General features: G+C 39.7%; 2 protein-coding genes across 2 annotated transcripts; both read left to right on the top strand.

The window, feature by feature from the left end:
• The first annotated feature begins 3,076 nt into the window (after positions 1–3,076).
• Positions 3,077–3,583, top strand: LOC148549777 (uncharacterized). Its single transcript, XM_088495780.1, has one exon. The coding sequence runs from the start codon at positions 3,077–3,079 to the stop codon at positions 3,581–3,583; it is 507 nt and encodes a 168-aa protein (XP_088351906.1).
• Positions 3,584–7,535: 3,952 nt separating this feature from the next.
• LOC107611440 (uncharacterized) lies at positions 7,536–8,228 on the top strand. Its single transcript, XM_016313364.2, has one exon. The coding sequence runs from the start codon at positions 7,536–7,538 to the stop codon at positions 8,226–8,228; it is 693 nt and encodes a 230-aa protein (XP_016168850.2).
• Positions 8,229–23,357: the final 15,129 nt, after the last annotated feature.

The raw sequence follows: 23,357 nt of genomic DNA, 5'->3' as shown, positions 1-23,357 counted from the left end.
GAATTGATTTCTGGTTTTGAGCTGTTGAAAAGGAATGAGAAACGGTTTAGTTGGGACCCGAACCGGGTGGCAAAAGTCCAAGTTTTAGGGGAGGTGCTGCCGAAATTTCTATAAAATCCGAGTCTTTATTGAAATATTGTCTGGAAAATGATGAGTTAAAGACTTCTACTATTTTATTTGAATTAATAAAGAGAAAATTGTGATTTAGTCTTGCTTCTTAAGAAAGGCATTGTATCTCTTTCAGGAGAAAGTTATTTAGATGAAACTTGTGTTTTAAAGCTGTTTGGATGTGAAAAGGGTTTATGCCTTTGAATTTGACTTGGGGGTTTCAATTAAAGAAGTTTCAATGACTTTGAAAGAACCTGAAGGTCTATTGACAAGTTTCATTTTGAAATGTTTTGAGAAAGGTTTTAAGTACTCTTTGAATTCTGAATTCTTGCAAGACTAAAACAATTTTGAACAGTTGAAACGTTCTAGAATTTATCATGGGGGTTGAAGTTGGTTTTGCCTAAGTAAAAGAAATGGCTTTGAAAGAAGTAAATGATTACATGACTCGGTTTGGCCTAGATCCTATTTGCTTACTCAAATCAGAAAGCCAATGTTTTAATGATTTTAAATGAATTTGGCGAAATGAGTTATGTTATTCTCCCCTAAAGACTTGGGACTCTGCCGAGAAACTTTTGTTATGAAATCCCATTGTTGGATGGGTGATTTTGAATATCTCAAAGAGGCTTTTAACTTGCCATGATTATGGAAGTTTTGGAAAGAGGATGTCGAGAGTGGCATTATTTTTAAAAGGGGAATTTACCTTGAGAAAAAGTGGCTTATGAGCCGAAATGATTTGAGAAATGAGATCTTTAAAGCAAATTCTGAAAAGAGTTGAAACTTGATTTCGAAGTGAAATGAATTGAGAAAATGATTTATGGCTTAAATGCCGGTTTCATGAACTTGATGATTTTGAATGTGGAAGTGCTGTTTTGTTGTGAGCCGAAATGGCTGTGTATGATTATACATATTGAATGGTTCTGGATTGAACTGTGAGCCGGAATGGCCTTGAATGATATGAATATTGGCTGGTTCTGGATTGAACCGTGAGCCAAATGGCTGAGATGGATGTTGATCCATGATTGAGAATGAAAGCATTTATGCTGAGATATTGATAAGTTGTGATGTTGCACTTCCACTATTGGAGATGAGGGTTTCCCTGGGTAGTAGCAATGGCTAGCCACCATGTGCTCCAGGTTGAGACTCGAAGCTCTGTTAACCCAATGTCGTAAGTGTGGCCGGGCACTGTGAAAGGCCCGGATGAGCTCGCCCCCATAAATATTCACCAGTGATGGTGATGGATAAATATTCACCAGTGAGGGTGATGGATATGGATCATGATTTTGATCAAGTTTATGATGAGTATAACTCGAGTTGGGGATGCACGACAGAGGGACAGTCCAATGGTTAGCTACCAGGACTTGTCGGGTTGGCTCTATAACCGACAGATGATATCATCAGCCACTAGGGACAGGCATGCATCATATGCATTTGTGTGACATTGGTTGGGGGTGCATATTATACTTGGTTTGCCTATGTGATTAATTGCTAACTGTTCTACTTGTAATAACTGTTTGTTTGTGCTTGAACTTCCTATCTGTGTTTGCATCTGGGACTCTGTTGGATTGTGGTGATTGGTTGTTGGTTGGATTGTTTGGGCCTAGGGCCGTGGTTGAATTGAGATGGATCGATGGTTGGTTTCGCTATTGTGGTTATGGCTTGGAAATATATGAAAGGCTATTGTATTTCAGCATAGATAAACCGTTTTGAAAGGCTTTTGAGTTTTTGAGAATTGAATGATTTCTCTTTCAGAAAAGATTTCCGACTTTACTTTTAATGTAAACCGTTGTTTTTGAAAAGAGGTATAAGACGGTTATTAATCACTGGTATGGTTTATCTTCACGTATCCTATTACAGTAATTCCTAAAAACCCTCTACTGAGAACCCTTTCGAGGATGATGTTCTCACCCCCTACATTTTTCCCCTTTCAGGATATGGGCGCAGAAGTCACGAAGAGTTTATTTAGTTGTGGTTGAAATGCTCTGTATTGCTTTAGACTATTATTTGTACCCTCGCCTTTATCTTGAGATATTCTGTAAGAGGGATAGGAATTGTATTGTCTAATGCTTGTAATATTATTTATACATATATGTGTATATATATATGGATGTACTCTTTATGAGCTTTTGTAAGTTGTATGGTATTTGTGGATGTACGTTATCGAACGAAAGTATTTTTGGGAACGGTATTGCGGTTTAAAGTTTTAAACAGGCTCATATTCTAGTATTAAATAATATAAGTGTCGTCGTAATGTCCGAGCTATCAGAGTCGCGCAGCCGGAAGCGTGAGCTTTGGTAGTTAGGGTGTTACAATACCAACCACCTCACCAAAGGCAAGCCCAAGCACCTCAACACAATCAACCACAAGCCCCCCAAATTACCTACCCTCATTCTTCCTCCAATGATGAGATGACGCTCTCTTATGAAAGGACAAAAAGAGCTTCAAGCCACAGTTACCTCTAGCATCACCGGTCTTACCTCTACCATCCAAGCTCTTCTATCCCGTATGGACCCACCCTCTACCTCCAATAATCAACCTTCAAGCTCTAGTGCACTTCCCTTTCAACTTTTACCTAACCCCAAGGGTGGAATTAATGCCATTACTTTGAGGTCCGGCACTACATTGCAAGAGAGGAGTTCCGAGGAGCCAAGCTCAAAAGAAGATATTCAAAATGAAGATGTTGTTGAGGTAGAAGATGTTGAAGAAGAGGATGAGGTACAAGATGCGGTTGAAGAAGAAGTTGCTCAACTAAGGAATGGAGTATCTAAGGAAGACGATGTTGTGAAAGAGGCCATTCCCATCCCTTTTCCACACCTTGCTAGGAGGACTAAAAAGCAAGTGGAGCTAGATCCCAAAATGGTGGAGATCTTCAAAAAGGTTGAGGTAACTATTCTGCTTTTTGATGCTATTCACCAGGTTCCTAAGTATGCTAAGTTTCTAAAGGATTTGTGCATGAATAAGGAAAAGATCCATGATTTTGGAAACTATTCCTTTGAGTAGCTCAATTTCTGCTCTTATGGGTGCTATACTGGAGAAATGTGGTGATCCCGGTCTGTGTATGGTTACTTGTACTATAGGGGGTGTACAGTTTGTTGACTGCATGTGTGATTTAGGTGCATGTGTTAGTATTATGCCATTGTCTGTATATGATACTCTGAGGCTTCCATCCTTGAAAAGGTCGGTAGCATGTTTTGTTTTGGCAGATAAGAGCATAATTTCAGTGTTTGACATTGCGAAAGATGTCTTGGTGAGCATTAAGGGGTTAACTTTTCCTATTGACTTCTACATTCTAGGGATGCCCCCAAATGACTCAGGAAGACCTTTATCCATCTTGCTTGGAAGACCATTTTTGAAGACTTCGCGGTTTAAATTGGATGCCTTCTCAGGTACATATTCGTTTGAGATTGATGGAAGGGCAGTGAGCTTCAACCTTGATGAAGCTATGAAGCACCCATCGGAAGACCACTTTATCTTCTAGTGTGACATTATTGATGAGACTGTGGCTGAAGTTCACCAAGAAGCAGTTAATGAGAAGAACATGGTTCAAGGTGCAAGTGTGGGGAAGCCTCTGAATATACTGAAGACACCTTGCCACCTCCAGTGGTTCCAGATGATCAAGTGCCAAGCCATGAGCTGAAAATGGAGTTGAAGCCTCTTCCACCTCACCTAAAGTATGCTTATCTTGAAGATAATCAACAACTTCCAGTTATCATTGCAAAGGAACTTACTTCCTAACAAGAGGAGCGTCTGCTTAGTGTGCTGAGAAGAAATAAGGAAGCTATTGTGTGAAGTTTGGCGGACATAGTAGGTATAAGCTCTCAAGTCAGTGAGCACCGCATTTTTCTAGAGGAGGGAGCGAGGCCTATCTGTCAACCTCAAAGGCGGTTGTCATCTATCCAATCTCGGATAGTGAATGGGTTAGCCTAGTACAGGTGGTTCCGAAGAAGTTTGGCGTCACAACAGTGAAGAATGAGAATGGAAAACTCATGGTTACAAGGGTGCAAAATTTCTGGAGGGTGTGCATTGACTACAGGTGCTTGAACCTGGCCACTCGCAAGGATCACTACCCATTACCTTCTCATCGATCAAATGCTTGATCGCCTGTTAGGTAAATTGCACTATTATTTTCTAGATGGTCATACTGGTTATTTTCAAATCCATATTGCTCCAGAAGATCAGGAAAAAACTACTTTTATATGCCTGATACAAAAATTGTTGTCGGTCTAGATTTTCTTCTTAAAGAAAGAAATTACTTCGTTGTAAGCATAGCTCCAAACCAACAAACAACTCTCACATCAAATTAAAATATGGTTTTGTCACAAGTAGAAACCCCAATGAAAATTAATCGAAGTATTTAGACTCCGGGTCATCTCACAAGGAATTGCAATGAAGTGCTCAATTATTGGCTATGATGAACAAGGGGGTTTGATTTTATATTTTTGCAAGAAAATAAATGGCAAGGAAAATTAAATGGCAAGAAAGTAAAATGATAAGAACTACTAAAATAAAGGAAAAGTACTCTTGGCTAGACATAGGTAATTGAAATCACCATCCTTGTCTACAAATCAAATATTGATAATTATGAGGAACCAAGCTTATTAAGTCTACTTCCAAAAGCCTTAAGTACGTAATATCTACTCCTAGACTTGAAGTACGTCAAATGGCTTTGATTACATCAACTCATAAGTCCCAACATATCTACTAATTAGATTAGTAGTGGGTTAGTATCAATGGGTATCAAATTGATCACCAAGGGTTCTCAAATCACCAAATCATTGAGACCCAATGACTCAAGGTCACCGGATTCCCTTAGCCTAGGCCAAGAGTGAAGAAAACTACTCAAAAACTAGTGAAAGCATTTTAAAAAACACCTAGAGTGCAAGAAAAGTAAACATCATCAAATGCAAGAATTAGCAAAACCTATAACTATCACAAGCAAGAAATCAACAATAACAATGAAGATAAACATAGAAGAGCATAGAAACATAAAACTGCATTAAAGAAAAATAAGATCCAACAATTGTTCATAAACATAAAAGAGAGCATAAAAGGGAAATTAACATCATAAACTAAGAGAATGAAAGTGTAGAAGCAAGAAATCATAAAGAAAACAAGATGAAAAGATGAGATTGAACCTAGATCTAGGAGAAATTAACCTAACCTAATTCTAGAGAGAAGAGGGAGCTTCTCTCTCTAGAAACTAACCTACATGATGCTCTTGCTACAAATAATTGCTCCCCCTTTCCCAAGCTTGAATTTTGCATGAAATAGCATTAGAAATGAGTTGTATTGGGCCCAAAGTGTTTCAGAAATCGCTGGCCACGATTTCACTTTAGTGGGCCACGAGCAGCATCAGCGTGCACGCATACATGGCACGTGCGCGCCCCTAAACACGAAGCAAAATATGACAAATTTTATATCATTTCAAAGCTCCGGATGTTAGCTTTCTAACGCAACTAGAACCGCCTCATTTGGACCTCTGTAGCTCAAGTTATGGTCGATTGAGTGCGAAAAGGTCAGGCTTGACAACTTTACGGTTCCTTCATTTCTTCATGAGTTCTCCCACTTTGCATGCTTTTCTCCTCACTTCTTCCATTCAATACTTGCCTTATGAACCTAAAATCACTCAACAAACATATCAAGGCATCGAATGAAATTAAAGTGAATTGAATTTAGCTATTTTAAGGCCTAAAAAACATGTTTTCACATTTAAGCACAAATCAAGGGAGAATTGCTAAACAATAATTTCATTGAATAAATGTGGGAAAAGGTGATAAAATCTCCCAAATTAAGCACAAGATAGACTACGAAATTGGGGTTTATCAATGCCCCTTTGGAACGTATGCGTATAAAAGAATGCCTTTTGGTTTATGTAATGCACCGGCTACGTTTCAAAGGTGCATGCTGAGTATCTTCTCAGATCTTCTCGAGCATTGTATGGAAGTATTTATGGATGACTTTACTGTCTATGGTGATTCCTTTGACCTTTCTTTGGATAGTCTTGCTAGAGTATTAGAAAGATGTACTAGTTTAAACCTTGTGCTTAATTTTGAAAAATGTCATTTTATGGTAAAGCAAGGTATTGTTCTAGGCCATGTTGTTTCTAATAATGGTATATCTGTTGATCCTGCAAAGGTAGATGTTACTTCTGGTTTACCTTACCCCTCCTCTGTGAGGGAAGTCCGTTCTTTTCTTGGTCATGCAGGTTTCTACCGGCATTTTATCAAGGACTTCAGTAAGGTTGCACTGCCCCTGTGCCGTCTACTGCAGAATGACGTAGAGTTTGACTTGAATGAAGACTGCATGGAAGCATTTGACAAGCTGAAGATTGCCTTGACCCAAGCTCGTATTGTGAGAGGGCCTGACTGGAGTAGGTCGTTCGAGATCATGTGCGACGCATCAAACTATGCGGTAGGAGCGGCGTTGGCTCAGCGCGAAGGTAAGGACCCTTATATTATTGCTTATGCTTCTAAGACTTTAGATGGTGCCCAGTCTAATTATACTACCACTGAAAAAAAACTTTAGCTATTATTTTTGCTTTGGATAAATTCCAAGCTTATTTACTTAGAACCAAAGTGGTAGTATATTCAGACCATACGGCTTTGAAATATTTGTTAGCTAAGAAAAAGTCTAAACCAAGGTTAATCCGTTGGATATTGTTATTGCAAGAGTTTGACTTAGAAATCAAAGATAGGAGTGGTTCCCAGAATTTGGTGGCGGACCACTTGAGTCGCCTAAAACATAATAAAAATGACTCTACTCCTATCAATGATGCTTTTCCACTTGATAGCTTGCAAGCAATATCTGAGGTGGTTCCTTGGTATGCACCCATAGCTAATTATTTGGTTAGTCGTACCTTTCCTCCTAATTTTTCTAAGCATCAAAAGGACAAGCTTAAAACCAAGTCCAAGTATTACATATGGGATGACCCATATTTATGGAGTTGTGGTGCTGACCAAATAATTAGAAGGTGTATGCCACAATCCGAAATCTAGTCAATTTTAGAGGCCTGCCACTCTTCTGAGAGTGGTGGACATTTTGGTCCTCAAAGAACTACTAGAAAAATTTTAGACTGCGGATTTTGGTGGCCCACACTTTTTAAGGATGCTAATATTTTCTGTGACTCTTGCCACCAATGCCAAAGGTTTGGAAATGTATCCAAGAGGGATGAGATGCCCCAACAACTAATGTTGTTTTGTGAAATTTTTTATGTTTTGGGTATTGACTTCATGGGTCCATTTCCAAACTCGAATGGTTTCTTATACATTTTGTTAGCTGTTGACTATGTTTCTAAATGGGTGGAAGCAATTCTTACCCGTACTGATGATGCTAACGTTGTTGTTTCTTTTGTTATGAATAATATTATTTGTCGCTTTGGATCACCACGACCAATCGTGAGTGATCAAGGCTCTCATTTTTGTAACAGAAGAATGACAGGTTTGCTGAAGAAACATGGCATCATTTACAAGGTGGCGACGGCTTACCATCCCCAAACCAATGGGCAAGCTGAGGTATCTAATAGAGAGATCAAGCGCATAATGGAGAAGATTGTCAAACCTCATAGAAGAGACTGGAGCTTTAGACTTGGAGATGCGCTATGGGCTTATCGGATTGCATATAAAACACCCATCGGCATGAGTTCGTTCCATCTAGTCTATGAAAAGGCTTGCCACTTTCCGGTAGAGGTGGAACACAAAGCTTACTGGGCTGTAAAGGAATACAACTCAGGATTTGGAGGAGCCGGGATTGAAAGAAAATTACAACTGGAGGAATTAGAGTGCCTTCGACTAGAAGCGTATGAAAACTCAAGGCTCAACAAAGAAAAGGTGAAGGTGGTCCATGACAAGAACATCAAGAGAAGAGAGCTTAGAGCTGGGGATCAAGTCTTTCTCTACAACTCAAGGTTGAGGTTAATGCCAGGCAAGCTGAGGTCAAGGTGGGATGGACCTTACGTGGTGGAGAAGGTGGAACCATACGGAGTTGTCCACCTAAGTCACCCCTCAAGCCCCACATTCTTCAAAGTCAATGGCCACCATTTGAAGCTGTATCATGGTGTGAAGCTGAAGAACAACAAGGACCTGGAGATCTTCCTCTTGAAGGATCCAGCAAGGGAAGAGGACTGAGCTTATGGACTGTCCAACTTAAGGACGTTAAAGAAAAGTGCTAGGTGAGAGGCAACCCACCATGGTATGATCTTCCTTTTTATAATTCTATTTTATTTATGTGCTTCTATTTATTTCGTTCTTTGTCTTTGATTAATTTTTACTTAAGCATATTTCCATTTTATTCAGAAAAAAAGTGCATCTGACACGTAAGCGTCAATGACGCGCACGCGTCATGTGGAAGTTCGCTCTCTAATATTCTGAACAGAGAGTTACGCTGGAACTGTGCAGGTGGGGTGCCTGGCGCACAAACCACCCCATGCGTACGTGTAGTCTACGCGTATGCGTCATTAGCAATTTTGTGGTTCCACGCGTGTACGTCGGCGACGTGTACGTGTGGAATGAGAATCGGCGTAATTTGGTACATTGAACAGAGAGTTGTGTGGGTATGATGCTGGAATCGTGCGTCTGGCATGACGAGTGGTCACGCGTACGCGTGACCGACGCTTACGCGTTGCTTGGATTTCTGCTTACCCATGCGTACACGCGGGCGACGTGCACGCGTCATAAGCGCCGCATCACTTAACTCAGCGCGCGACCTAGACCTCTTTTCTTTCATTCTTCTCTTTTTTCTCTAATCTTAATTCTCATTCTTTCTTCTTCATTCTTCCTTTTTCTTCCTTCTTACTTCCCTCTTCTCCTCTTTTTTCACCACCACCGGCGGACTACCTCCGGCAACCACCTCCGGCAACCACAATTTCCTTTCCTTTTCCTCTTCTCTTCCTACTCATCTTCTCTCATTCTTACTCCCATTTATCTCCCTATTTTCATCTTTTTTTAGGTTTCTTTTCTTCCTCTCTTCTACTCTTTCATTCTTCTTTTATTTCTTGCACTTGACTATTTTATTTATTTTTAATTGCATATTAGCTTTGTTAATTATAATTTCTTTTTTATTCTTTTCTCTTTCATTTTTATGTTGGTGTTGGAATTTTATTTGGGTGATTATGTTGCTATTCCATAGCTTGTTTGTGTTGTGAGGTGTGTTTTGACAATTGACATCTTATTTTGGGTCTCATATACACTTGGATTAATTACCTTACTTCCTATTTTTACTTTGTACACCAAGTATTTGTGAAAAAGCTCTCATGCTATTTGGATTTATTTTCTAAATTATTCTTGCTCCTCAATGCCTCTTTTTCACAACCCTTGCAATCCATGTGTATTGAGTTTAGTATTCATTAATTGTCATTCTAAAGTTCTCATTATTTTATTGTAAGTGATTATCATTGTTGATATTGATGCTTGAGCTATTCTTCTCATGCTTGTTACTTGCATGCTTTTATCCCTCTTGCATCTAGTTGTTATGATATGCCTTCATGATTTTACTTGATGTCTTACTTGCATGTTGTAGCTATCATCTATTTAAGATACTATCTTTTTATTTGGAATTTATTATCACTTGGACTTTATTCCTTCCAGTTTTTACCTATCTATATTTGACATTCCTTCTCTTTCTTCCTTCTTCAAGATGGCCACCAAGAGAGGAAAAGAGAAGGCTTCTGATAAGACATCGGCAAAGATGGGAACTAAAAGAGCACCGGCTAAGGTGCAACTATCCACAAGGGTTAAGCCACATTCTAAGCGGGTGAAGAGGACCATCCGGGTTGATGAAGCGGAGAAGGCATTTCCTGCACGGGACTCCGCACGGTTCACTAACTGTTATTGTGAGCGGATGTTCCCCGTCTTAGCAGAGAAAAACTACCATAATGAGCACCTCCTCATTCTTCCAGTGTACTTCATCGACTTTGTGGTGTCCCGCATTGAAAGCCGACAGTGGGGATTCTTAAGGAGGCAGCCGTGAGAGGCTAATCTCTCTTGGGTAGTTGAATTCTACTCCAACTATCACTTACCTACCCTGCAATCTGTCTATGTTCGCCAAAAGTAAGTCCCTGTCTCTGAAGGTGCCATTCAGAGAGTACTTGATCTCTTACCTAGCCCGGAGGGGTTGGATGCCTATCAAGAGGCCCAGCTTGAGCGCCAGACATACCAATTTGACTGGGATAGCGTCCTTAGAGTCATCACCCAACCTGACACCAATTGGATATATGGGCAACACCAGACTCGCCCCAAGAGTATCTCTGTCCAAGCACTCACCTTGGAGGCTCACGTGTTGGCACAGATCATGTCCCACTACATCTTTCTGAGCACTCATGAGTCCACTTTCACTGCTGACATGACCGTTCTCATTTGGTGCATTCTAACAGAGCAACCTCTCAACTTGCCACGACTCATCCAACAGGCTATGGAACGAGTGCAGATCACGGGCAACCTGCCTTTTCTCGCATTGGTTACAGATTTGGTATCTGCAGTGGGAGTCTCCCATCGGGCTGGGGATACGAAGGCCATGATTCCTAGGGATGATGAATTTGTCCCAAATGGGAAGTATATCAGACCTTCAGCACCTTCCGTGAGCCAGAATGAAGGCCCGTCCTTTGACGCCCTTCATCTTTTGCTCTAAAACCACCCACCAATCATTTGCTACTTGAGATCCTTGAGAGGTTAGACCGGCAAGGCCGACGGATTGAGCAAATCGAGCGTCGCAACAAGCGCCGATACAACTACTTGAAGGAGCTCGCTGTTAGTACTCACCTACCTCCGGAAGAGACCGATACCCCAGACTCCACTTCACATGACAGCATGGAGAGCCATGACGAGCCGGACAGTGGAAGTGATGCTCCCAACCCCACTTTGCTCATCACTGATGGCACGGAGGACCGTGCCAAGCCTTAAGTGTGGGAATGTCGGTAACTGACTTCCAAAGGTAACAACTCTCTCTCAACACCAATATTTTATTTTTTTTCTTTTGTTAGATAGGATAACTTGCATGAGTAGTAGTTGCTTGCATTTATGTACTACTTGGTTGAAGTGATAAATTCCTTTTCAAGACACTATTTTATAGCATTTCACTAATTTGAATTAAATTTTTTGTTAAACTTGTTTGAAGATTTTTAATTTGGAACATGGTTTTAGAGCTCGAACATACAAAATCAGTGAGACTTTGAACCTATTTGGTTGGTTACATTTTATCAACCAATGCTTTATTGGTGTTTGTTGTTCTCTCTAAAATTGTGATCTATATCTTGCTTGATTCTATATTTCCATGGTTTGATGTATGCATACACTTATGTGATTGAGGCCTTGTTTCACTTAGCTCACATATCCGTATGGCCTTACCCTATCATTACCCTTTGCAACCCCATGTTGAGCCTATTTTACCCCATTTATTCTTTATATTAGCACATCACTAACTCTAAGCGGAAAATAATATATGTCCCTAATTTGAATCCTTGATTAGCTTAGACTAGTGAGGTATACATGAATTAAGTGTGGAGAAATTGAATTGGGGAATACATGTTTGGGAAATTGGGTATTTTATATTCTTATGTGAAAATGTGAATATAGTTGGGCACTTGTTCATGTATCTAACACTTTAACCATGTGCACTACCTCCTTTATGCATATCAAAAAAAAAAAAAAAAGAGAAAAAAAAAGAAGAAAAATAAATGAAAAAAAAAGAGGAAGCAATAAAAAGAGGACAAAATGTTCCAAGTAAAATAATTAAATTAATGCATATGATTTGTATTCAAAAGACATTAAGGTGCATGAATTTGTGACAAAAATAATCAACGGGTAGTAGGTTTTGCATTGTAATGACTTGGAATGTCTTAGGTTAGGTGAGAAGTTTAGGTTAGTCAAGGATTCGGATTTTAGTTCACTTAACCAAATACATTCCTACCCTTACCCTAGCCCCATTACAACCCTTGAAAAGGCCTTTTGATATGTGTATTTGTGCATTAAATTGTGTTGATTGGTAGAAGAAAAGCAAGCCTTAGAAAGCAAGATTAGTAGAGAACCGAGAGAATCGATCCTTAAATACTCGAGTGATTATAGTGTATACACTTCCAGTGAGGGTTCGGTGCTCAAGTCTTTGTTTCCGGCTTTCATGAGCTTTCTTCTTGCAAGCTTACTTGTTCTTTATTTTGAGATTTAAATTAGTGGAATTTACTTATGGTTGTTCATGGAGAATTTGTTTACTTTAAACCAAGTAGGTAGAAGCATTTTAGCATGTAGTTGCATTCACATAGATAGGTTGCATTGCATGAGTCTCACCTTTTTCCCATTCATTTTTTTGTCTCCTTAAGCTTAGCATGAGGACATGCTAATGTTTAAGTGTGGGGAGATTTGATACACCACTATTTTATGATATTTTGGACTGAATTAAGTGGGTTTTGTCAACTTCTCTCACACCTATTCATGTAAACTGCAAGTTTTTTATTTCCTTCCTAATTTTGTGCTAAGATTGAAAATATGCTTCCTAAGACTTAAAATTGTTGATTTTTAATTCTCCTTTATTACTATTCGATGTCGTGATGTGTTTGTGAAGTGTTTTCAGGTTTACAGGGCATGAATGGCTCAAAGGATGAAGATGAAGCATGTTAAAGTGGAAAGAACAGAAGAAACTAAGGAGTTGAGAAGCGAGGAGCGACGCGTACGTATGGCTGACGTGTGCCCATGATTTGGAGCATCTTACAGCGACGCGTATGCGTGACTGACGCATATGCGTGACCAGCGTAGGAATTCAGCGACGCGTATGCGTGACAGAGCATCACGTGCTGCACTTAATAGAACTCACTGGGGGCGATTTCTGGGCTGATTTGGACCCAGTTTAAGCCCAAAAATACAGACTAGAGGCAGGTGGCAAGCTGAGACTGAAGACAACTTCACTTTCACTTTAGTTTTTGTTTAGTTTTTAATTCTAAAGAGAGAAACACTACTTCTTCTAGGGTTCTTAGCATTCTTAGTTCATCTTCGAATTGGATCTTGAGAGAGCTGCTACTACCTTCAAGTGGAGTCATTGTCTTTAGAGTTTTCCTTCCTATTACTTCTACTTCTTTTGTTTTTCAATTTATTTACTTTGAATTCATGTTTGGATTTTGTTATTTTTGAATTTATTAATGCAATGAATTCTTTTTATGTTTAATTCTAGTAAGTATTTGATTCTGGTTAATTATTGTTCGTGCAAATTTTGATTTAATTAATGTTACAGAATTACCATATCTTTTATTTATTCATATTATATGTTTATGAAAATGGCATTCATGTTAATGACTTAAGCTCTCAACTTGGCTTAGGGGTTGATTAATTGGAATCCCTTGAGTTGTGAAGCTCACGTATCAATCGTAATTGGACATTGATGGCTAGCTCATTTCTCACCAACTCTAGTCCTTCCTCGTGAAGTGATTAGGACTAGTGAGCTAGAGTTAGTGAAGCCACTTGACTTTCCTTCAATTATTAGAGGATAAATAAGTGGGAGCAATGAACCTTTATGATTATACTTAGGGAAGACAACAAGGATAGAAACCCCAATTATCTCTCCTAACCAAGGCTTTCTATTTCAAATATATAACACCTCTTGTTATTATTCATTTCTTTACTTCCTAGCCATTTATTTCCGTTCTCAATTTCAAAACATTCAGGAAAATTCTACCAATAATTTACATTCTATGTCAACTCTTTGGGAAACGACCCGGGATTCTATTCCCGGTTATTTATTTTTAATTGTGACACACTTTTAAATTGATAGTGAAATTTTCGTCGGTTAAGACTGTACTTGCAATGCTACTTTTATCAGAATTTCTTAACCGGCATTTTTCCTCCCATCACTAAACATAAGGTTCCCTGACCTTTTACCCCTCTCTGTAATGCCTTATCCCCCATAACTTCTCTTCTTCCTCCTAGTAGTCCTAATGTCTTCACTTTCACCGTGCTCCTGTTGCCGCGCTGTGATTTGTTCGTCTGCAAGAATTTGTCACTTGAAGCCAACCTCTCACGTAGCACTCTTGAGGTGGTTCTAAGCTAATTACTTTAAATTCTAATTTGTCTCTTCCGTCTTTGGTACGAATAAATGCAATGTCTCAACGTTCTATAACGTAATTAAAATCAAGTTAGCAGTTTTATGATTACCTCCACCTCGTTGCGACTGACCGGCATTCTGAGTCTCCCTTTGTGGATAGTTCTAAGACATATGCCTCGGAAGACCGTACCTATAGCATAAGCCCGAACCAAAATGACACGGCCTATTTGGGTGACAACATCTACATTTCTGACAATTCAAATCATCTAAAACAACCATTGTCTGTTTTCCTCTACCATTTCCTTGGTCGTCATCATTCGTCCCGAAGTTACTCCGTCTTGGGGAAATTGTTGTGCGTATCCTCTCCTCTTAAATTCTTGGCCCCTTGGTGTGAAACCCTGATTGTTCTCTTTGGTAAAATTTCTGGCTATCATTCTTTGCCATAGCAGCCTTCTTTGAATATTCCTCTGAAATCCTACTTTTGTTTACCAAGTCCAAGAAAACTCTAATCTCCATCGGGCTCACTGAACTCAAAATATCACTCCAGATTCCTCCTTCGTATTTGATACATTTCCACTCCTCAAAGTCTCCTAGAGCTCCTTGATAAATCCTGGAGAATCGACACAATTTCTCAAACTTGTTTGTGTATTCCGCTATAGACATTTTGTAAACCCCGTAAAATTAACAAATAATTAGTAAATAAATTAAATTTGAATAAAAGAAATTAGGAATGCTAATTTTATAGTTTAATAAGATAGAGCTAATTAAAACAAGAATTTTGACACTTATTTTAAAGAATTTGGCCTAAGATTGGGCCAAACGGGATAGACCGGTTGAATCGGGCCCGTATTAAGCCCAAGCCCAACTCAACTCTACTTAATCAAATGAGCATAGCCCATTCTCTCACCCCAAACATGCAAGGAACGCTGAAACATTTCAACAAGGGGAGGAAGAACACTCTTCCATTTCAAAACCTTCACTCATTCTTTGATTCCACACAACTTCTCGCTCCGAGCTCCGATCGCCACACCGTTTGTGGCCACGCATCTGCAGCGTCAAACTCTACAAAGCCCGGTGCATAATTTGGTAAGGAACCTTCAGTTTCATTCTCAACCTCTCTTTCCCCCAAAATTTCGAAATTAATTAGAGTGGTGTTGAGATTTTGGTTCTTTGATGTTATAGGGTCCGATTAGCTTGAGGAAAATGCTCGCTCTTGCTTATTTGGAGCTTGGGTAAGGTAAGGAAACTCTAAACCCTTGTAGATTGTCCAATTTTTGTGTACCCTAGTGCTAATTTAGTGAATTGTATAAATTAGATTGAATTTATGTTTATTTGGAGTTTGAGTTGGTGAATTAGAGCTCTTGGAACAACCCTTGGTGGCTGGAATCATTGGAGTTGATTAGGAATCTTGAAACTTAAATTTTGGTGGTTTTGAGCTTACAGGAGAAACTGGCCAAGGTATGGTTTAGGTTTCTCGTATTTAATAAATAATGTCTTGTGAAAACTTAGAATAGAGAACCATAGGATAGGTTGGAAGGATTAAGTATGTTGAATACTTAGTACTTGTGATAATGATTGATGATATGGATTGAGCATGTGTTGGTGATCATTGTTGTGGTAACAATAGAATGCTAAAATGGTGATTGGATAATGATTGATATGTTGATGATATTGATTATGCAAATATAATGGATTGTTGATAATTTTGTTGATTAAAGTGAGAAATTTAGGTGTGAGATTGTCTAATATTGAGGTATGATTAATTGTGATATGGCGTGGAGATTTCAGTGCTGTGTTAGTGTGATACGGTTTGTTGCTATGTTGAATATATGTATAGAAGGTTGGGATTGAGTTTGGTTTTGAATGAAACTTGAAGTATAAGGTTTTTGTGTAAAACTGGTTTTTGGCCGAATTTCGACGAGCCATAACTTGGCTCCCGGACCCCCAAATTGTTTTAAATTTATTTCATATGAAAATGGGTCCGTGAAGTTCATGTCATTTGAAGAACGGATGAAAAATATTTTAAAACGAGAAAGTTATGCACGTCGAAAGTTTGGTGTGTAAAACTGAAATTCTGCAGACTTAACCTATTTTTAACTAAACTCCTATGTATGCGGACGCATACCCCTCCATATGCGAAGGGTCGTCTTTGTTTGGCATGCATGTGTATGCGGGCATGTGCATGCATACTCGTGCACGAAATTGTGATCATCAATGGCGCCAACAACTTGGTACGCACAATTGTAATCTAAACTCTTTGTCACAACTCTGCACAACAAACCAGCAAGTGCACTGGGTCATCCAAGTAATAAACCTTACGTGAGTAAGGGTCGATCCCACGGAGATTGTTGGCTTGAAGCAAGCTATGGTCATCTTATAAATCTCAGTCAGACGGATTCAAATGGTTATGGAGAATTGATAATTAAAAGATAAATAAAATATAAAATAAGATAGAGATACTTATGTAATTCATTGGTGAGAATTTCAGATAAGCGTATGAAGATGCTTTGTTCCTCCTGAACTTCTGCTTTCCTATTGTCTTCATCCAATCATTCATACTCCTTTCCATGGCAAGCTTTATGTTGGGTATCACCGTTGTCAATGGCTACCTCCCGTCCTCTCAGTTAAAATGGTCCAAATGCGCTGTCACCGCACGGCTAATCAGCTGTTGGTTCTCGATCATGTTGGAATAGGATCCATTGATCCTTTTGCGTCTGTCACTACGCCCAACACTCGCGAGTTTGAAGCTCGTCACAGTCATCCCTTCCCAGATCTTACTCGAAATACCACAGACAAGGTTTAGACTTTCCGAATCTCAGGAATGGCCGCCAATAATTCTAGCCTATACCACGAAGGTTCTAATCTTAGATTAAAAACCCAAGAGATACACATTCAAGCTTGTTTGCATGTAGAACGGAAGTGGTTGTCAGGCACGCGTTCATAGGTGAGAATGGTGATGAGTGTCACATAATCATCACATTCATCAAGTTCTTGAGTGTGAATGAATATCTTGGAGAAGAAATAGGCTTGAGTTGAATAGAAAAACAATAGTACTTTGCATTAATTCATGAGGAACAGCAGAGCTCCACACCTTAATCTATGGGGTGTAGAAACTCCACTGTTGAAAATACATAAGAACAAAAGGTCTAGGCATGGCCATGAGGACTTATCAAAGATTCCCAGATGAAAAAGTATGTCAAATACAATAGCAAAAGGTCCTATTTATAAAGGACTAGTAACCTAGGGTTTACAGAAATGAGTAAATGATGCATAAATCCACTTTCGGGCCCACTTGGTGTGTGCTTGGGCTGAGCATTGAAGCTTTCACATGTAGAGACTTTTCTTGGAGTTAAACGCCAGCTTTGGTGCCAGTTTGGGCGTTTAACTCCAGCTTTTATGCAAGTTCTGGCGTTTTGACGCCAGAATTTTTATGCCGACTTGGAATGTCGGTTTGGGCCATCAAATCTCGGGAAAAGTATGGACTATTATATATTGATGGAAAGCCCAGGATGTCTACTTTCTAATGCAATCAAGAGCGCGCCAATTGGACTTCTGTAGCTCCAGAAAATCTACTTTGAGTGCAGGGAGGTCAGAATCCAACAGCATCTGCAGTCTTTTTTCAGCCTCTGAATCAGATTTTTGCTCAGGTCCCTCAATTTCAGCTAGAAAATACCTGAAATCACAGAAAAATACACAAACTCATAGTAAAGTCCAGAATTGTAATTTTTATTTAAAAAGTAATAAAAATGTAATAAAAAGTAACTAAAACATGCTAAAAACTACCTAAAAACAATGCCAAAAAACGTATAAATTATTTACTCATCACAACACCAAACTTAAATTGTTGCTTGTCCCCAAGCAACTAAAAACAAAGTAGGATAAAAAGAATAGAATATACAATAAATTCCAAAAACATCTATGAATATCAGTTTTAATTAGATGAGCGGGGCTATTAGCTTTTTGCTTCTAAACAGTTTTGGCATCTCACTTCAGAATGATTGGCTTCTATAGGAAGTCAGAATTCAGATAGTGTTATTGGTTCTCCTAGTTCAGTATGTTGATTCTTGAACACAGCTACTTTATGAGTCTTGGCTGTGACCCTAAGCATTTTGTTTTCCAGTATTACCACCAGATACATAAATGCCACAGACACATAACTAGGTGAACCTTTTCAGATTGTGACTCAGCTTTGCTAGAGTCCCCAATTAGAGGTGTCCAGAGCTCTTAAGCACACTCTTTTTGCTTTGGACCACGACTTTAACTGCTCAGTCTCAAGCTTTTCACTTGACACCTTCAGGCTACCAGCACATGGTTAGGGATAGCTTGGTTTAGCCACTTAGGCCAGGATGTTATTCCTGTGAGCCCTCCTATCCACTGATGCTCAAAGCCTTGGATCCTTTTTATTTTACCCTTGCCTTTTGGTTTAAAGGGTTATTGGCTTTTTCTGCTTGATTTTTCTTTTTCTTCTCTTTTTTCTCTTTTCGCCATTTTTTTCGCCATATTTATTTTTTTCTGCAAGCTTTTCACTGCTTTTTCTTGCTTCAAGAATCAATTTTTATGATTTTTCAGATTATCAATAACATTTCTCCTTTTTCATCATTCTTTCAAGAGCCAACAATTTTAACATTCATAAACAACAAATTCAAAAATATGCACTGTTTAAGCATTCATTCAGAAAACAGAAAGTATTGCCACCACATCAAAATAATTAAACTATTTAAAAAGTCGAAATTCATGTAGTTCTTTTTCTTTTTCAGAAAACATTTTTCATTTAAGAAAGGTGATGGATTCATAGAACATTCATAGCTTTAAGGCATAGACACTAAGACACTAATGATCATGTAGTAAAGACACAAACATAGATAGCACATAAAGCATAATTTTCGAAAAATAGATAAATAAGAACAAGGAAATTAAAGAACGGGTCCACCTTAGTGATGGCGGCTTGTTCTTCCTCTTGAAGATCTAATGAGTGCTTGAGCTCCTCAATGTCTCTTTCTTGCCTTTGTTGCTCCTCCCTCATGACTCTTTGGTCTTTTCTAATTTCATGGAAGAGGATGGAATGCTCTTTGTGCTCCACCCTTAGTTGTCCCATGTTGGAACTTAATTCTCCTAGGGAGGTGTTGATTTACTCCCAATAGTTTTGTGGAGGAAAATGCATCCCTTGAAGCATCTCAGGAATCTCATGATGAGGAATTTCCTCATGCTCTTGGTGAGGTTCATGAGTGGGCTCTCTTGTTTGCTCCATCCTTTTCTTAGTGATGGGCTTGTCCTCATCAATGAGGATGTCTTCCTCTATGTCAATTCCAGCTGAATTGCACAGGTGACAAATAAGATGACAGAAGGCTAACCTTGCCAAAGTAGAGGACTTGTCAGCCACCTTGTAGAGTTCTAGGGATATAACCTCCTGAACTTCTACTTCCTTTCCAATCATGATGCTATGGATCATGATAGCCCGGTCTATAGTAACTTCAGAACGGTTGCTAGTGGGAATGATTGAGCGTTGGATGAACTCCAACCATCCCCTAGCCACGGGCTTGAGGTCATGTCTTCTTAGTTGAACCGGCTTTTCTCTTGAATCTCTCTTCCATTGAGCGCCCTCTTCACAAATGTCTATGAGGACTTGGTCCAACCTTTGATCAAAGTTGACCCTTCTAGTGTAGGGGCGTGCATCTCCTTGCATCATGGGCAAGTTGAATGCCAACCTTACATTTTCTGGACTGAAATCTAAGCATTTCCCCCAGACCATTGTAAGCCAATTCTTAGGATCCAGGTTCACACTTTGATCATGGTTCTTGGTGATCCATGCATTGGCATAGAACTCTTGAACCATTAAGATTTCGACTTGTTGAATGGGGTTGGTGAGAATTTCCCAACCTCTTCTTCAAATCTCATGTCGGATCTCCGGATATTCACCCTTTTTGAGCTTGAAAGGGACCTCGGGGATCACCTTCTTCTTGGCCACAACTTCATAGAAGTGGTCTTGATCCACCCTTGAGATGAATCTCTCCATCTCCCATAACTCGGAGGTGGAAGCTTTTGCCTTCTCTTTCCTCTTTCTAGAGGTTTCTCTGGCCTTTGGTGCCATAAATGGTTATGGAAAAACAAAAAGCAACACTTTTACCACACCAAACTTAGAAGGTTTGCTCGTCCTCGAACAAAAGAAGAAAGAAAAGAGTAGAAGAGGAAGAATTAGGGGAGATGTAGGGTGGTGGAAGTTTTGGCCCAGGGGGGGTAAGTACTGTGTATGATGTGTGAAAATGAAGGAGTGAAGATGAGTTTATATAGGAGTGGATAGAGGGGTAGGGTTCGGCCATGTATGGGTGGGTTTGGGAGGGAAAGTGGTTTGAATTTGAATGGTGAGGTAGGTGGGGTTTTATGATGGATGGATGTGGATTGGTGAAGAGATTATAGAGAAGAGGGTAGGATTTGATAGGTGAGGAGTTTTTGGGGAAGAGGTATTGAGGTGATTGATGAAGGGTATTTAGGGAAGGGTGTTATGGAAAGGTGTGAAGAAGAGAGAGAGAGAGATGAGGTAGGTGGGGATCCTGTGGGGTCTACAGATCCTGAGGTATCAAGGATTTCTCATCCCTGCACCATGTTGGCGTGTAAACGCCTCCTTGATTGCCAATCCTGGCGTTAAACGCCAGGTTGCTGCCTATTTCTAGCATTTAACGCCAGCTTTTCTCCCTTTTCTGGCGTTTAAACGCCAGCTCTGTGCCTATTTCTGGTGTTAAACGCCCATTCTGCTACCCTTACTGGCGTTTAAATGCCAGTAAGCTTCTCCTCCAAGGTGTGCTATTTTTAATACTATTTTTTATTCTGTTTTTGCTTTTTCAGTTGTTTTTGTGACTTTACATAATCATCAACCTACAGAAAACATAAAATAACAATGGAAAATAAATAGATATAGTTAAATAAAATTGGGTTGCCTCCCAACAAGTGCTTCTTTAATGTCAATAGCTTGACAGTGGGCTCTCATGGAGCCTCACAGATACTCAGAGCATGATGATGGCCTCCCAACACCAAACTTAGAGTTTGAATGTGGGGACTCTATTTGACTCTGCATTGAGAGAAGCTTTTCATGCTTCCTCTCCATGACTATAGAGGGAGATCCTTGAGCTTTAAACACAAGGGAGTCCTCATTCACTTGAAGGACCAATTCTCCTCTATCAACATCAATCACAGCTTTTGATGTGGCTAGGACGGGTCTGCCAAGGATGATGGATTCATCCATGCACTTCCTAGTGTCTAGGATTATGAAATCAGCAGGGATGTAGTGGCCTTCAACCTTTACCAAGACATCCTCTACAAGTCCATAAGCCTGTTTCCTTGAATTGTCTACCATCTCTAGTGAGATTCTTGTAGCTTGTACCTCAAGGATTCCTAGCTTCTCCATGACAGAGAGTGGTATAAGGTTTATACTTGACCCTAGGTCACACAGAGCCTTCTTAAAGGTCATGGTGCCTATGGTACAAGGTATTGAGAACTTTCCAGGATCCTGTCTTTTCTGAGGTAATCTCTGCCTAGTCAAGTCATCCAGTTCTTTGGTGAGCAAGGGGGTTTATCCTCCCAAGTCTCATTACCAAATAACTTGGCATTTAGCTTCATGATTGCTCCAAGATACTTAGCAACTTGCTCTTCAGTAACATCTTCATCCTCTTCAGAGGAAGAATACTCATCAGAGCTCATGAATGACAGAAGTAAATTCAATGGAATCTCTATGGTCTCTGTATGAGCCTCAGATTCCCATGGCTCCTCATTAGGGAACTCCTTGGAAGCCAGTGGACGTCCATTGAGGTCTTCCTCAGTGGAAATCACTGCCTTTTCCTCCTCTATGCATTCGGCCATGTGGGACGTGTTTATGGCCTTGCATTATCTCTTTGGGTTCTCTTCTGTATTACTTGGGAGAGTACTAGGAGGGAGTTCAGTAACTTTCTTACTCAGCTGACCCACTTGTGCCTCCAAATTTCTAATGGAGGACCTTGTTTCCGTCATAAAACTTTGAGTGGTTTTAATTAGATCAGAGACTATGGTTGCTAAGTCAGAGTGGCTCTGCTTAGAATTCTCTGTCTGTTGCTGAGAAGATAATGGAAAAGGTTTGCTATTGCTAAACCTATTTCTTCCACCATTACTGTTGTTGAAGCCTTGTTGAGGCCTCTGTTGGTCCTTCCATGAGAGATTTGGATGATTTCTCCATGAAAGATTATAGGTGTTTCCATAGGGTTCTCCCATGTAATTCACCTCTTCCATTGCTGGGTTCTCAGGATCATAAGCTTCTTCTTCAGATGAAGCTTCTTTGGTACTGCCTGTTGCTGCTTGCATGCCAGACAGACTCTGAGAAATCATATTGACTTGCTGAGTCAATATTTTGTTCTGAGCCAATATGGCATTCAGAGTATCAATCTCAAGAACTCCTTTCTTCTGATTTGTCCCATTATTCACAGGATTCTTTTCAGAAGTGTACATGAATTGGTTATTTGCAACCATTTCAATGAGTTCCTGAGCTTCTGCAGGCACCTTCTTCAGATGAAGAGATCCTCCAGCAGAGCTGTCTAATGACATCTTGGACAGTTTAGACAGACCATCATAGAAGATACCTATGATGCTCCATTCTGAAAGCATGTCAGAAGGACACCTTCTGATCAATTGCTTGTATCTTTCCCAAGCTTCGTAGAGGTATTCACCTTCCTTCTGTCTGAAGGTCTGGACTTCCACTCTAAGCTTACTCAATTTTTGAGGTGGAAAAAATTTGGCCAGAAAAGCACTGACCAGCTTTTCCCAAGAGTTCAGGCTTTCCTTAGGTTGTGAATCCAACCATGTTCTAGCTCTATCTCTTATAGCAAAGGGAAAAAGCATAAGCCTATAGACCTTGGGATCAACCCCATTGGTCTTGACAGTGTCACAGAATTACAAGAATTCAGCTCAGAACTGATGAGGATCTTCCAATGGAAGTTCATGAAACTTGCAATTCTATTGCATTAGAGAAACTAATTGAGGCTTAAGCTCAAAGTTGTTTGCTCCAATGGCAGGAATAGAGATGCTTCTCCCATAGAAGTTGGGAGTAGGTGCAGTAAAATCACCAAGCACCTTCCTTGCATTGTTGGCATTGTTGTTATTTTCAGCTGTCATGTCTTCTTCTTTGAAAATTTCTATTAAGTCCTCTACAGAGAGTTGTGCTTTAGCTTTTCTTAGCTTTCTCTTCAAGGTCCTTTCAGGTTCAGGATCAGCTTCAA

Source organism: Arachis ipaensis, chromosome B8 (genome assembly GCF_059453495.1).
Source record: "Arachis ipaensis isolate K30076 ecotype BB chromosome B8, ASM5945349v1, whole genome shotgun sequence".
NCBI classification, from domain to species: Eukaryota; Viridiplantae; Streptophyta; class Magnoliopsida; order Fabales; family Fabaceae; genus Arachis; species Arachis ipaensis.
Note: the sequence above shows the minus strand (reverse complement) of the source record. Positions and strands in the feature narration are given on the sequence as shown.

Coding starts and splice junctions, on each gene's coding strand:
- LOC148549777 (XM_088495780.1), top strand. CDS start 3,077: ATGATTTTGGAAACTATTCCTTTGAGTAGCTCAATTTCTGCTCTTATG.
- LOC107611440 (XM_016313364.2), top strand. CDS start 7,536: ATGACAGGTTTGCTGAAGAAACATGGCATCATTTACAAGGTGGCGACG.